This window comes from Trachemys scripta, chromosome 18 (genome assembly GCF_013100865.1).
Source record: "Trachemys scripta elegans isolate TJP31775 chromosome 18, CAS_Tse_1.0, whole genome shotgun sequence".
Lineage (NCBI taxonomy): Eukaryota > Metazoa > Chordata > Testudines > Emydidae > Trachemys > Trachemys scripta.
Window position 1 is genome coordinate 24,678,806 of NC_048315.1, and position 15,506 is coordinate 24,694,311.

Consider the following 15,506-nt stretch of genomic DNA (forward strand, 5'->3'; position numbering starts at 1 on the left):
GGTTCAGCTTAAAGGTTACAAGCAAAGAAAAGCATCTGGGGTTAGCACAAAGGAGAGCCACAAGCCAAAATAAGAAATAATCCTGATCGCATCTAACTAAACATTCCCTATCCACATCATTTCTTCTAGGTATGGAAGATGAATTTTCATACCTGGGTCAAACCTTACACCGCATTCCTGCTCCATCCCTGCAGCCCAGAGAACAACAGACAAAGGGAAAGTTTCTTTCCCAATTTTAAAAGTTCTACCTGCCCATTGGCTCTTTTGGTGAGGTGCCCACTCCCTTTCTTTTACCTGTGGGCTTGTTAACCATTTACAGGTAAAGCAAGCAGAGGATAGACACCGAGAAGGATTTTGCAGCCAACTGGCTGGCTAGGTGTCTATAAGGGAGCTCCCCCATTCAGTTATTACACGAGTGCTGTTGTTTTATAACGCACCACAGAATCCCTGCGTGCTGAGTGGCTGGTGCTTTTGTTAATGGTTTCTAAGGAATTGTGGGCCTTGGGCACTTTGATTGGCTGGCCCAGGTCTAATTTGCTACAGCAGTGTCAGAGCGGTGTTTCAGACTGTCCTTTCAAAGGGCAGCTGGGGCTAGAAGGGTCTGACCCACCCCTTGGTGCCCTGCAGAGCCATCGCCTAGGGGTGCAGCTGAGGGGCCGGATCAGCGAGCTGGAGGCAGAGCTAGCGGAGCAGCAGCACCTCAAGCAGCAGGCCCTGGACGAGAGCGATTTCCTGCACACCGAGCTGGAGGAGCTGAAGAAGCAGTGGGAGGACACTGAGAAAGCCCAGAGGAGCCTGACGGAGATTGAGAGTGAGGAGAGACCTCTGCTTTGGGGGCTGCCCCTGAGTCCCCAGCCCAGCCTCTGCTGCTTGCAGCTACTCCAGCCCCAGCCTCTATCAACAGGGAGCATGGCAGGCTGGCTGTGGGGGGAGATCCAGACCACCCCAATCCCAGGCTCCCTCAGCAGGGGGTGCTGTCGGGGGCAGGCTGGCTGGAGGCCGGAGCTCCAGATCACTCCAGTCCCGGGCTCCCTCAGCAGGGGGTGCTGTGGGGACCCATGTTTCACAGCTGGAATAGCTATAGGAATGGGGTGACTCATTTGCCCTAGTGAGACGGGATTTTCCTTGGGAGACGTCCTTGGCACGTGTGTTCCCAGGTCGCTCACCCTGTGTGTGTCTGTGTTGCAGGGAAGGCGCAGGCTAACGAACAGCGGTACACCAAGCTGAAGGAGAAGTACAGCGAGCTGGTGCAGAACCATGCTGACCTGCTGCGCAAGGTAGGGCCCGGCTCCCCTCTCCTGCATTCCACCCCTGCCAAGCCTCCTGCTGGCTTTGGGTTAGTTCTCATGCCCAGGAGTAGCAGGGATCTGCCACTGTAGATCCATGGGCCATCGTGCCCTGTGTCGAGCAGCTCTGCTGTTGTTCCGGAGGCTAGTGGGCGAAGATCCCCCGTGGGGAATCCCCTACCCCTACCCCACACCAGGGAACAGGATTGTGCTCTGAGAGCAGGATGGGGCAGAGGTGAGGCATCGGCCCCGTCCAGTGACTGGGTGGGTGACGAGCAGGGGCTGACGCAGCTGATGAGTTCTTGCTGATGTTCCCCAGAACGCAGAGGTCACCAAGCAGGTAACGGTAGCGAGACAGGCCCAAGGCGATGTGGAGCGGGAGAAGAAAGAGTTAGAGGACTCCTTCCAGCGCGTGAGCGAGCAGGCCCAGAGGAAGGTGAGTCCGAGTGTGCAGAGCGGAGCAGGGAAGGCCCGGAGCGTGGGAGTGTCAGCTGGGGGTACTGGGCGGGTTAGATCCCAGCGTGAGGGAGTCCGTGCAGTAGACAGGTCTACAGCGTTGTGCCCACGGGACGGTACAAGCGAGGAGTGAGGGGAGAAGGCTGCAGATTGGTGATGTAATCAGATCCTGAGCTCTCAGCTCAGGTCTGCAGTGGGTAACGAACAGCCCAGGGGCAAGGAGTGCCACCCTGTGATGTGCACACTCAAGGGTTACTTCTGCTCTGTCTGCAGGCTCAGGAACACGCAGAGGTCTTGGAAACCTTGAAGAGAGAGCTCACAGCCAGCAAGCAGGAGCAGCAGGCCCTCCAAAGCACTCTGAAATCCAGTTTACAGGTGAGCACGTGCTTCCCTCAGTGAGAACTCTTCCTCTGAGACTCGGTCTGGCCCCACGCCCTGGCTGGATGTGTGCTGCTTGTGGAGCAGCAGTGTAAGTGGGTATCTACTGGTAAGTCTGGCTGTGCACAGCCTGCCAGCGGGACGGGCTGTCTCGCTGCGCTGGGAGCAGTGCCAGCATCGCGGGCAGCAGGAACTCGCTGCCCCAGCACACCGGGCTCTGAGGTGGTTTAATTTTGGAATATAGTAGGGGAGGCGGGATCCCAGAATGAGGGCGCTTGGTCCACCCTCATCTTTTCTCTTCTCGTTCCTCCCTCTGTTCCCTTTGCCCTGCAGTCGGAAGCAGAGCGTAGCACCAGGACAGCGAGCTTGGAGCAGGAGAGGGACACCCTGGTGGTGGCAGTGGCCCAGCGCAGCCAGGAGGTGGCGGCATTGCAAACCGAGTTGCAGCAGCTGAAGGACACTCTAGACAGCGAGAAGGAGAGCAGCAGTAAAACGCTGGAGACACTGCAGACCCGGCTGGGAGAGAAGGTACTCCTGTCTGCCAGTTTGGGGGTGCCCAAGGTGGGCAGCAACATTGCAACAGCCACACTCCATCCCCTGGGCACCCTGACTTCACCCCGTGCATTGACAGGAGTCCAAGGCAGCTCTTGTGTGAAATGCCGTGGAGCTGTGATCTGCAGAGGCCGCATGTCCCAGCATGCTGTGCTGTTGGACTCCTCCTTGCTTGGTTGCTCGGGTCAAAATGGAGCATTGCATGCTAGGAACTGACAGCTTCAAACTGTTCTTCCTTAAATGCAAAGATATGGGGAACACCCCATGGGTGTGGCGTTTTGGTCCCCCTCTGCCCCCTTTCCTCCTGCTGGAAGGAACTGGGGCCAGAGCAGCCAGGGACGGCCCTTACTCTTTCAATGACATGGCTCTGGCATGTCAGTGGCCTTGCCGTTCTTGCCCAGAGCCTCCTGGGTGCCAGGGTGGCCTGGCTGGGGCTTGGGAAGGCCCTGACCTCTCTCCTCTCTTTGCCTGTCCCTCAGGAGAGCCGTGAGCAAGCCCTCCAGCAGCAGCTCCTGGATGAGCAGTTTGCCTTGCTGCAGTGCACGGTGCAGGAGGCAGAGCAGATGGTGCAGGACTCCCTGAACCGACTCGACGACCCCGCCCACATCAGCTGCACGAGCTCTGCAGGTATGGCCTAGCTGCCCTGCCGTCAGGGTTGGGCTGGCTCCTCCCCCTGCTGGGTGTATCCAGCTGCACTGACCTCTAGCTGCTCTCACACACGGCGTGAAAGCTCTTATGAATTGGGGTTGGGTGCCACTCAGGGGGCACCGGCCTGGAATTCAGTCAGTGTCTGGCGAGCCACATGCCTCCCCTAGGAACTGCTGAGGATAAAGCCTTGGGACTGCTCCCAGGCAGCTGAGCTGGCCCAGAGCTAGTGCCACTGACTGCAGCTTCCAGGGTCATAACCCCACTCACCCTCACCCAGGTGGTGCTTGGCCAGTGCCAGGTATTTCAGGGGTGTCTCACCAAGTGTTCCATAGCTCTGGAGTTGCACAGAGTGTGTGTGTGCACATACAGACCCATGTGCGTCCAGTAAACTGAGTCAGTTACATTCGGGGCATTTCCCAAGGAATCATTTCCTGTCCCTCCCTAAAATCTTCAGCACAGATGGGTGCAAAGGCTACTCCTGGGGTAATTCTGCACCTCTGCGTGTGCGCAGAATTTATGTCCCCCGCAGATTTCTCTGCTTCCCCGCAGAAAAATCCCTTTCTGACAGGGAAGCAAAGGGAAGCTGCAAGAGCAGTCATGCCCCACTCCCTAGCTACACAGGTATATTGTTTCAGGCAGCCGGCGAAGAGAGAAATCACCACAGGGCTGGGGACACCCCAGCCAGTGGCTCCTACCCTGAGCTGGGATCAGCTGCTAGTCCCAGCTGGACTGGAAGCAGGACAGGATGGGACTTCCTCTTCCCCTGCAAGGAGTGGCTGGGGCTACGTCAGACCCACCCGCAGAAACCTCCCCCAGCTCCAGGAAGCCAGCATCTTCCCGTTTGCTGCCCGCATTGCTCCTCAACTGCAGGGGGAGGGGTCACTGTATGGGGAGCTGCTCCCCCATCCGTCCAACCCCCATGCATCCGGACCTCCCATACCCAGACACCCCCGCCAACCCTCACCCCGTACACCCAGAACCCCCCTAGCCCTCCATACCCGAACCCCACCCCACTGAACCTCAACCCCTGCATCTGGAGCCCCCCTGCACCCAGACCACCTCCCACTGAACTCCCTGTTCTCAAACCCCCACCCTGATGAGCCCCACCCCTCTGCATCACCATGAGCCCCCACATCCAGACCCCCACACCACTGACCCCCAACTAGCTGCACCCAGACCCCCACCCCACCAAGCCTCACTTCTCCAGCACCCAGATCCCCCTGCTGAGATCCTCATACCTAGACCCCTCTGCTGAGCCCCAACCACCTTCACCTGGAAGCCCCTGCAGAGACCCATTGCTCCTGCACCTGGAACCCCCCCAACAAGCCTCTGTGCATCCAGCTCCCCCCCACACCTAGACCCCCCACTGAGCTGCCTGCAACCAGATTGTCCCACATAGAATTTTCTCGTCCTACACCTGGATCCCTCCACACTGAGCCCCTTCACACTTGGATCCTGCCTGGCTGAGCCTGCCTGCCCCACGCTTGATGCACATAGCGCAGCAGGGCAGGACCCCAAGGTGTTTCTGGGGCAGGCCCAGGTCTTGTGCTGTGTCAGGGTCAGGTGCAGCCTCACCGCTGTGTCCGTGTCCCGGGGTGGGGGAGCGGCACAGAGATCTCCCACCTTCGTGCAGCCAGTGCCCTGTGCTCCCCACTGTCCTGCTGGAGCCTCTGCATTTATTTATTGACAAATAAAACGTGCAGAATTTTGCAGAATTTTAAAATATTGTGTGCAAAATTTTTAATTTTTTGTCGCAGAATGCCCTCAGGAGTAAAAGGAGGGGGCTCCAGCCATAGTGTGGAGATTTGGCTGAGGGCAGAAATCAGGAGGCCAGGAGCAGGGGTGGGGTGGCGGCTCTCAGGAGCCCTTTGTTCATATTCTGCCCCAGCCTGCAGGGAAGGTTGGGGTGACCGCCCTTCCCGTGATGGAGTCCCACCCCTGCTGCCACCCCCGTACTGGGGAGCCCTGTCCGAAGCGATATCTCCTCAGGGCTCGTAGTAACTCTTCTGGAGAGCAAACGTTTTGCCTTTGGAAAGGACCCCAATGCACTGAAGTCCAGTATTCCCCAGAGGCGGGCAGACTCCCTGCAGGGCCTTTCCCTTTGCCCCTGCTCCAGAGCGCCCGTGCCGAGTGCTGTGCTCTGCTCCGGCGGGTGGCAGGAGCAAAATGCAGCCAGCTGGAGCTGACTGGCCGTGCGGTGCTGTCTCCCTCTCCTCTGGTTTTTAGGGGGTTTCGTTGTGTAACTGGGGGAACCAGGGACTGGATCGCAGAGCCCAGCCCCTCTGGGCAGCACTCTCCACTGCTCAGTCTGGGGGTTTCTTGTAACTCAGGGGCAGGCTCTGCGCGGGAGCCCCTGGGGCAGTATTGGCAGCACATGGATGGGCAGGGGATGAGTCTGTGTGTAGCCCCGGACTCTGCGCAGACCGCTGAGTTCCTTCTGGGTCTCTCTTGTGTATGCAGATTATCTCCTGTGCAGAACGTTGGCTGCCTCCGACTGCATAGAGCGGCTCCAGGGCGCGCATGGCAAATACCTTTCCAACCGCTCAGGTGAGAGAGCTGCCGGGGCCTTGAGCCCCCTCACTGCGGGCTCACAGTGCACCTTCCTCTGCACGCCGTCGGCAGGGGCTGCTCAGGGCTGAGGAGTGCTGGTAGAGCGAATGGTGGGGGCTTCCACAGGGGTCCCTCCAGAAGATCCCATCCTCTCTCCTTCCTGACGTGCCAAGCCTCAGACCCCGCAGCCCACGGGCCACCCGTGTGTGTGAGGGACACAGCGCCCCCTCTTGGAGCCCTGCTCTCAGCATGTCCCACGATGCCCTTGACCCTTCCCCCTTCCCGCAGCACCCAAGAAACAAAGCGACAGCAGCCCTTGGGTCCCCCGGCCGCGGCAGGGCAGCAGCTAGCTCAGTTGCAGTGCAGACTGGGGGAAACTGAGTCGAGAGGGAGCTGGGCTGTAGTTCCCGAAGCCGCAGCGAGGCCACGTGCACTGGGGCTGCACACGCCCTCCAGGCCTGTACTGACCTGACGCTTGACGGCGTGTGCACACACGGCTGCTGCGGACATCGTCCTGGGAAGGGGATCTCTGAGCTGTGGCGAGTGAGGGCTCAGGGCTGGGTCTGCGCCTGGCTCTGGTGCCGTGGGGGGGGTGAGGAACATCCCTGCTCAGCTCCCTTTGAATCTGACTCTCTCAAACTCGCGAGTCTTGTTTGCCTGAGGGACTGAGAGGGCAGCGATGGGGCTGGTTGAACCGCTGAGGTGGCCAGTGACTTAGCAGGGGCCGTCTCCCCCTTCTGTCTCCTTTGCCAGCAGACGTAAGCAGCCTACTGCCATGCGTGGCCCTGTTTGCCCACCTCATCAGCGACACCATCTTGCAGGGCAGCGCCACCTCCCACATGGTCCCTATGGAGCCTGCTGACCGTAAGTATCCCTGCCGGGGCAAGGGGTGGGGCTGTTCCCGCTGGGCGCTCCTGCCTTCCTCACCGGCTCTTGCCCGGCTGGTTTCAGTGCTGTCGGAGATGTGTAAGCAGTGCGGGAGCGAGGCCCTGAGCTACCTTGGTGCCCTGAAAGATGAGGCCTCCCTGGGGGGCGCCGACTGCACCGCCGTGAGAAACTGCCTGAGCCGAATCAGCGCCATCGGAGAGGTGAGAGGGCTGGGGACTGGAACGAGCTGGAGTCAGACCCCTCTCTGGGCAGGGGGGCCTGTCGCGTACTGAGCGGCTGCGGCCTAGGACAGGGCTGTAGGAGACTGACTGCTCCAGAGTGGGCAGTGGGCAGCAAGAAGGGGGTTGGGAGGATCCCTCTGGGGCGGGGTTGAGGGTCTCTACAGTCCAAGAGGGGAACTCCTGGGATATGTGTCTGCCCTGCTCTGTGTCCCGTCCCCCTCTGACTTGGCTGTGTCAGTGTGTGTGGCCTGCCTTTCAGCCCTCCGCTGCCCCTTCCTGCTCAGCCGTTCACTCTCCTGAGTTCTCCTCCCAGGAGCTTCGGCCCAAAGGCCTGGACGTCGAGCAGGAGGAGCTGGGGGACCTGGTGGACAAGGAGATGGCAGCTACGTCAGCAGCTGTCGAGATGGCAGTTGCCAGGATAGAGGTGAGACCGGAGAGTGGCTTGGGTGAGGGATGGGGGGGGCTGTTCCTTCACTCCCAGCAACCCCTGCCCTGCGGTGACGCAGACCAGCGGCCCCGGGGTCACCAAAGCAGCACAGCAAGGGCCACACAGACGCCACGGGGCAGGCTCCAGCCAGTCAGTAGCCCACACTGAGCAACCGAAAGCTGCCCCACCAGGAGCCTCCCAGACTCCTGCTTGTCTCGGGGAGCTGCACCCACCGGAGGTCGCTGACCGGCCAGGTGTTGCAGCCAGTGGTGTTAGCGGCTGGAATCTGGTATGTTCCCTTGTGGGCCCGGGCCCACTGCAGCACCACAGGCTAATGCTGCACTGGCAGAATCGGAGCCTTTGGAGGGCTGCTCCAGACCCGTCTCCCATCTCCTGCCCCCTCGAGCTCTGCTCAGGTGTGCAGCCCGGTGCCATCAGCTCAGGAAAGCGCTTGCAGGTCGAGCTGCAGGAGAGCAGTGAGGCGAGGGAATGTGGCTTGTAGGCCCTTGCCGTGGGCTCTGTCACAGCGCCTGGAGCTGGTCCCCATGTGGGGTGATAGGGGCCGTGGGTGGGCTTGGTGATAGATGAGAATCTGCCTTGTCCTGTGTAACCGTGTGTCCGCGCACGCGCACACCCTGACCATGAGTTTCACAGCATGGCTCTGTCGCTCTAAACAGGATATGCTCAGCAAGTCTCGGGCTGGGGACACCGGGGTCAAGCTGGAGGTCAATGAGAGGTTAGTACAAAGCCAAGATCTACCCCGGCTTGCTGTCCGCAGTCAGAGCGGCTCCGTGGGCTGGTGCTGTGAGCACAGGAACTGCAGAGTTCTAATGCCGAGCCCGCCGCTGACTTGCGAGGGGACTGTTTGCCTGCCTCTGCAAACAGGGATTGTGGCCCTGGCCTGGTGCCCAGCGTGGCTGGGAGGGCTTCTGCCTGTGAAGCATGGTGCAAGGGCTGATTCATGCTGAGCAACAGTAAAACCATTAAAACGTCACAGTCAGGCAGTGAAAGCAAAGGGAGATGCTACATACAACAAGAGGAACGGCAGGGGGAAGGGCCAGCGGTGCTTGTAATAAAGACAAAAGCGCTTGGGGTTTCCCACGACCTCGCTATGTTCCAGGGAAAGTGGGGAGGCTATCGGGGGGAGCGTGCTCCCCGCAGGCCCCCCGCCGTGTGTTGCAGCGCTGGTACCGCTGCGAGGCACACAGTATCCAAGCCTCAATGCCCACACGGCCAGGCATGTAGCCACAATCTCTGGTGCGCTGTTTGAGGGCGAGCCCCGTGTTTGCTGGCAGCACTGGCTGTGGGGGAGCTCCCCATGCATGGCACCAGAACAAGGCCTAGGCACCCTCGACCCAATGGGGAATTCCACCCCGAGGGAACGAGCGCGCCCCCTCAGAGCGCCTGCCCGCCGGAGCCCTCCTCGCTCGCAGCGGGCTGAGGGCACTGAGGATCCCGTCGTGAGGGGAGGGTGATGTTGCCGGGTGCTCGCCCTCCGAGTGGGCGGTGCTTGGGAGTGTGCCCAGCAGAGGAGCCCCATGGGCACTGTCTTTCCTGCCAGTCTGACTGTTGTGGGAGGGGAGTCTGTGGAGCCATGAGGGTGTGACTGGGAATTCGCTTTTTACCTAGTGGTAGCAATGTAGGACTGGAAGGTCCTCAGTCCAGCCCCCTGCACTGACCAGCCCTGACAGGTGTTTGTCCAACCTGTTCCTAAAAGCCACCAGTGACGGGGATTCCACAGCCTCCCTGGGACGCCTGTTCCAGAGCTTAACCACCCTGAGAACTAGAAACATTTTCCTAATATCGAACCTAAGTCTCCCTGGCTGCAGAGTAAGCCCGTTGCTTCTTTTCGTTCCTTCAATGGATGAAGAAGGACTGAGCACCGGCCTCTGTAGCAGCCCTTAATGTATTTGAAGAATGTATCAGGTCCCCTCTCAGTCTCCTTTTCTCCAGACTAAACATGCCCAGTTTTCTAACCTTTCCTCACACATCAGGTTTTCAACCTTTGAGCATTTTTGTTGCTGTTCTCTGGACTCTCTCCAGTTTGTCCACATCTTTCCTAAAGCGCGGGGCCCAGAACTGGACCCAGCGTTCCAGCTGAGCAGAGAGGGAGAATTACCTCCTCAGTCTTACATACAACACTCCGGTTAAAACACCCCAAAATGATATTCGCCTTTTTCACAGCTGCATCACATTAACTCATATTCAGTTTGTGTTCCACTAAAACCACAGGTGCTTTTCAGCAATGCTGCAGCCTAGCCAGTTATTCCCCAGTGTGTAGTTGTGTATTTGATTTTTCTTTCCTAAGTGCGGTACTTTGCACTTGTCAATATTGAATTTCATCTTGTTCATTTCAGATCAGTTCTCCATTTTGTTTTGAATTCTAATCCTGTTGTCCAATGAGCTTACAACCTCTCCCAGCCTGGTGTCATCTGCAGGTTTTATAAGCTCTCCATTACCCAAGTCATTAATGCAAATATAGAATAGTACCAGACCCAGGGCTGACCACTGCGGGACCCCACTAGATATGCCCTCCCAGTTTGACAGCAAACCATTGATAACTACTCTTTGAGTACAGTCTTCCAACCAGTTGTGCACCCACCTGATAGTAATTTCATCTAGACCACATTTCTCTAGGTCAGTGGTTCTCGACTTTTCCAGACTACTGTACCCCTTTCAGGAGTCTGGTTTCTCTTGTGTACCCCAAGTTTCACTTCACTTAAAAACGACTTGCTTACAAAATCAGACATAAAAATACAAGTGTCGCAGCCACACTAGTACTGACCAATTGTTTACTTCCTCCTTTTGTCCGTCTGAAATTCTAGTTTGTACTGACTTCGCTAGTGCTTTTTATGTAGCCTGTTGTAAAACTAAGCAAATAACTAGATGAGTTGATGTACCCTTGGAATTCCTCTGCGTACCCCAAGGGGTATACATACCACTGGTTGAGAACCACCGGTCTAGCTTGCTCAGGAGAATGTCATGTGGGACTGTGTAAAAAGCCTGACCCAAATTGAGATGTATCACATCTACTGCTTACCCCATGCCCCGTAGGCCAGTAGCCCTGTCAGAAAAGGACATTCGATTGGTTTGGCAGGATTTATCCAGGACAAATCCATGCTGGCTACTCCTTATAACCCTAGTATCCTCTAGGCGCTTACAAATGGATTGTTTAATAAGTTGTTCCAGTATCTGTCCAGGTACTGAAGTTAGGCTGAGTGATCTATAATCCCCCAGGTCCTCTTTGTTCCCCTTGTTAAAGCCAGATGCTATATTTGCCCTTCTCCGGTCCTCGGGGGGGCCTCTCCTCCAGGAGGTCTCAAAAATAATCCTGATGGTTCCTCAAGTGCCCTAGGATGAATTTCATCAGGCTCTGCCAACTTGATTACATCTAACTTAGCTAAATATTCTTTAGCCTGTTTGTTCCCTGCCTTCTCGCGAGCTGCCTTTCTCTCTTGCAGGATTCTGGGCTCCTGCACGGACCTGATGCAGGCTATCCAGGTGCTAGTCCTGGCTTCTAAGGATCTCCAGAGGGAGATTGTGGAGAGCGGAAGGGTAAGCAGGGCACTCGCTAGCATGCACCCACTGGGAGAGCTGCTCTTGGCAGCCCTGTGTCAGTCACTCCGTGGCCTAACACCAGCTCCCAGCCTTCTCTGGCAGCTGGGGCAGATTAGGGTCTCCACAGTAGCTGGAGGCCACTAATTCAGAGCGCCAGAGAGAGGTGTTTCCTCAAGATCTGGGAGTGTGAGCTCCACACACCCTGTAGTTATGGAGCCAGCTACCGGAAGTGGGGGGCACCAGCCTGGAACCTGGCTGTTAGTAGAAGCCCAGAGGCACTTTCCAACATGGCCAACTTCATGCTCCAGAGATGTTTGGGAGAGATCCGGTTCCCAAAGAGCGAGGCCAAGACCTCTGCTGCGCCCGTCAGAGTCTGTCCCCGCCCTGAGCGGTGTGGGTCCGGACCTGCCCTGCAGCGGCTTCCCCAGCCGTGGCGGGTTTGAATGCAATTGAATGGAATGGCCACAGAGCCAATAGACACTTATCGCTAAGGGAGTGATGGGGAGCCTACTGTGGCAGCCGAAGCAGCTGGGGGACCCGCTGGCCTTAGACACCACGGTCTTTCCATGGCTGGCAGCATCCTTCGATTTGGGGCGAGGTTCCCCGGCTCCATTGAGTCTCCTGCTGCGAGTGGCAGCGGGGCGCTCAGGGCTGGGTCCTGAGGGTCTGACAGACGACATGCTGCTCTGAGCCGTGGCAGGGACCTCCCCAGAGAAGCAAGTCGGGGTTTAGAAGAGGAGTGAAGCAGGATCCAGGGGTTGGGTGGCCAGGAGAGCCGAGGCGAAGCAGAACTGTAGGCCAGGGCAGGCTGGTCAGAGAGCTGAAGGCTGGAAACCCCTCCCCGCTGCCACGGAAGGGCTGCTGTCCATGGAGTCCTCACTCCTGGGTCCGTGTGTCTGGGACATAAACTCTGCCCGGGTTACTGCTCAACTTCTTCCACAAACCTCCGCCCTAGCTGCTCTGGGAGCTCCTGACTCTTCCTCCTCCTCGACCATGGTGCTTCTCCCCAGCCCGATCACCATCCCCGCGGGCTAGGGACAAGGCAGGGCTAGCTAGGGGCCAGAGCGACTGAGCTGCGTCTGCCGCTCCGCGGCCTCCCATGCGTGACCCTTGAGCGTTTCTCCTTTGAACGACAGGGCGCAGCGTCCCCCAAGGAGTTCTACGCCAGGAATTCCCGCTGGACGGAGGGCCTGATCTCAGCGTCCAAAGCCGTGGGCTGGGGAGCCACCGTCATGGTGTAAGTGCCCATTGGGGCAGCGGTGGCTTCGCATTGTGGGGACTGTGAGCGAGACACTCGGGGGTCTGAGATGGGCGGTGAACGTGTGAAGTCACTGGGAAGTTCAGTGCCAGTCCCGGCTGAGTCCCTCCCATGAGTTTCCGTGTGATGCCCAGTGAACCGCTGCCAGAGAGCTGGGGGCAGGCCTGTGCCCTACCAGTGCCTCGGCTCTGGGGAGCTGAGTGCCACGATGGCATCCCTTGTCCAGGCTGGGGAGAGCGTGGGTTTTCTGGTGTTGCCTGCACATTGGGGTCCCAGCCGCTCCATCTGCTGCCTTCCACAGTGACGCCGCTGACCTGGTGGTGCAAGGAAAAGGCAAATTCGAGGAACTGATGGTGTGCTCTCATGAGATCGCGGCTAGCACTGCCCAGTTGGTGGCTGCCTCCAAGGTAGGAGCTTTGCCCAGCCGCTCTCCTCTGTAAACAGCCTGGTCTTATGTGTGAGGTGCCAGCCAGCTTGCCTGCTTGGAATAGGGGGCTCCAGTGGTGGGGGTGGGAGGAGTGGCCACTTGATACCCCGTGGACTGTCCCCTGGTCAGCTCCTGTGCTCAGAGCATGGATGCTGGAGCAAGCAAGTGAGAACACCAAACCCCCAAAGTCAGCTACTCACTGTGGGCTAGTGGCACAACTCCTCCCCCTGGGGCAGGGGGTGGGGCTAGTGGCACGACTCCTCCCCCTGGGGCGGGGGTGGGGCAAGCGGTACGACTCCCACCCCTGGGGGGCGGGGGTAGCGGTACGACTCCCATCCCCACACAATCCTTGCTCTTGGTGAGCGATCCTCCTGTGCAAAGAGGAGGCTCTTTACACCCTCCCCCCACCAGCTCAGTGGCAGGCCTCGGTCTGGCCCTGTGTGCTAGCCACTGACGTGGCTTTGGGCTCCTGGCGGCTCCCCGGAGCACTGAGCGTGCAGTGCTGTGATCACACGGCCCCTGGAGCCAGCCCAGCAGACGGGTTGTTTCCTTTCCCGGCGCGTGTGACCCTTCTCTTTGATCCGGCAGGTGAAAGCGGATAAGGACAGCGCTAACCTGGCCAGGCTCCGGCAGGCATCGCGAGGAGTCAACCAGGCCACCGCCGGGGTGGTGGCCTCCACCAAGTCAGGGAAGTCTCAGATTGAGGAGAAAGGTGAGTGCCAGGCCCATCTGGGTGGGGGAATCTCTGCCCAGCTTCCCTAAAGGGCTCGTCACTTCTCCAGCCACTGTGCAGATCAGAGCCCCTCCCATTTCACTGTCTCCTGTTCGCCCATCGGGCCCATCCTTCCTCTCGGTGTGCTCAGCACCGCGTCCGGGGGAGTCCTGGGCGCAGGGGAACAGCTCCTAACCGGTACAACTCGTCTGTTCTTCCCCCGCAGACAGTATGGACTTCTCCAGCATGACACTAACTCAGATCAAGCGGCAGGAAATGGACTCGCAGGTAGGGGCATCGTCTCTTAGGCTGGCTAAAGCCTGCACCATTGTTTCTGGCCTGTTGAGGGTTAACGAGGGCGGGTTTAGCAGACAGACGCTGTTGGGGAGCTGAGGGTGGCTCAGAGAGGCTGGGGAGAGTCCCAGGATGGGGTGGGGGTGGGGAGGCCCAGCTACTGGCCTAGGTGATGAGAAGGCCTTCTCCTTCCCCACTAGGTGCGAGTGTTGGAGCTGGAAAACCAGCTGCAGAAGGAGCGCCAGAAGCTGGGAGAACTCCGCAAGAAGCATTATAAGCTAGCGGGCGTGGCGGAGGGCTGGGATGAGGACGGTAAGTGCCCGGGGATGGGGGCGGGGGGGCAGGGAAGCGTACAACCTGAGCTCAGCCGGGGGTGGCAGGGGGCAGGAAGCAGACCAGCTGGGAGGATTCACTCCCTGCCTCTTTCCCTGGTACCCTGGAGAAATCTGATACAAGCCCAGGCAGCAGCACCACTGCCTTTCCTGGGGCCTCCTGCAGCATCTGTCCCTGCTGGAAAACACCCGCCCCGGGACGCAGGGGTCAGGGATCATTAGCCCACAGTCCTCATGGAGGAAACTGAGGCAGAGGGGTTGTGGTTTGCCCAGGGCCACCCGAAGAGTCTGAGCTGGGAGTAGCACCCAGGAGTGTCTGCGTCCCTTGCTTAACCCACTAGACGGCACCGTGAAATTACACCACAAAACAGACTTCCGCTTGGGGTGCTGTGGGAGCTGTAGGGTGACTCCCGGCTACTCCCTTCTAGCCTCTGCCAGCAGGGGGCGCTGTGGGGAGCGGGGCAGGAGCTGGCTGTGGGGGAGCTCCAGCTACTCCAGTCCTGCCTCTGCCAGCAGGGGGCGCTGTGGGGAGCGGGGCAGGGACGGTGGCTGAGGAGACCACACATTTCCTCTGAGGAGGAGGCCCTAGAGCCTGGCAGGGATAGTATTTGTTCTCTTCTAACACCTGAGAGCCCCAGTCCCAGAGCCCTCTGACCCTCTGTCCGCCCTTGCTGGCATTCCTCCCCCTCCAGCTGCAGAGTAGCTTCCCACGCCTGAATCAGCGACCCACGGACGCCCCTTCAGTTGGCCGGGACCCAGCTTGGTGCAGCTCTTACTGAAGATACAAAATAAACCGGTGCAAAATCCGCCTTGAAGCACATGTCCTCTGCGTTCCCAAGGACCCTCCTCCAGCACGCCCGGCCGGGCAGCCGCCCCACCCTCGACTGGGCAAGTAGAAAGGGCGGAGGCCTGACGTGCCCAGAGCCATGGCAGCGCCGGCTCCCCACAGCCACGGGACACAGACTCTGCCCGCGTGTTTAGCGCAGCTGCTTTGGGTTCCGACTGTAAACCTCGGTTCGCTCTTGCACAGACTCTGAACCGGTTCTGCCTCGGCGACACGAGCCAGGACGCACCCCGGGCCCTGGCGGCGGCAGCTCCGATCTGGCGTGGGGTACTAGGGCTTTGACCCCACTGTGCTTCGCCAGCCCGGTTCAGAGCCAGCGGCGCGCTGGGCGGGGCGTGGAAATGCAGCCAAGCTGGTTCTCCTGCTGGCGAGGCTGGGCGGGCTCTGGGCTCGGTGCTGGGTGCTGGGCACACCGCCCTCCCCACCCCCATGCTTCCCCTCCCACTTGCTGTTCTCAGCTGGCCCTATGCAGCTGAGAGCCCGTGGGGGGCGTGCTGCACCCGGGGGGTGGACAACGAGTGCCTTTCACTGCTGGAAGAGGGCCAGCGTGCCTCAAGAACACCTCATCCACGAGTGTCTTACTGCACTTCGAACAGGGCCATCCCAGGGCAGCCAGCCTCCAGCCGCGGGGAGCTGTCAGCGGCGCCCCAGCACGCAGGCAGTGGAGCCCTGGTC

The 15,506-nt window shown here is 59.2% G+C and overlaps 1 protein-coding gene across 3 annotated transcripts in view; it reads left to right on the plus strand.

Annotated features, from left to right (window-relative positions):
• The window catches only part of HIP1 (huntingtin interacting protein 1), a 123,354-nt gene extending 108,315 nt beyond the window's left edge, over positions 1–15,039 (plus strand). For 2 of the 3 annotated variants that reach the window (XM_034752333.1, XM_034752334.1), the window contains exons 14-31: positions 628–811; positions 1,189–1,277; positions 1,606–1,722; positions 2,016–2,117; positions 2,454–2,648; positions 3,152–3,299; positions 5,781–5,867; positions 6,627–6,734; positions 6,822–6,958; positions 7,293–7,403; positions 8,084–8,142; positions 10,868–10,961; positions 12,101–12,201; positions 12,524–12,629; positions 13,238–13,361; positions 13,588–13,649; positions 13,856–13,967; positions 14,680–15,039. In XM_034752333.1, the coding sequence (XP_034608224.1) occupies positions 628–811; positions 1,189–1,277; positions 1,606–1,722; positions 2,016–2,117; positions 2,454–2,648; positions 3,152–3,299; positions 5,781–5,867; positions 6,627–6,734; positions 6,822–6,958; positions 7,293–7,403; positions 8,084–8,142; positions 10,868–10,961; positions 12,101–12,201; positions 12,524–12,629; positions 13,238–13,361; positions 13,588–13,649; positions 13,856–13,967; positions 14,680–14,690 (1,947 nt within the window). In that variant the 3' untranslated portion in view covers positions 14,691–15,039. The remainder of the gene's footprint in view (positions 1–627; positions 812–1,188; positions 1,278–1,605; positions 1,723–2,015; positions 2,118–2,453; positions 2,649–3,151; positions 3,300–5,780; positions 5,868–6,626; positions 6,735–6,821; positions 6,959–7,292; positions 7,404–8,083; positions 8,143–10,867; positions 10,962–12,100; positions 12,202–12,523; positions 12,630–13,237; positions 13,362–13,587; positions 13,650–13,855; positions 13,968–14,679) is intronic. The other variant, XM_034752335.1, reaches the window with a different exon arrangement.
• Positions 15,040–15,506: the final 467 nt, after the last annotated feature.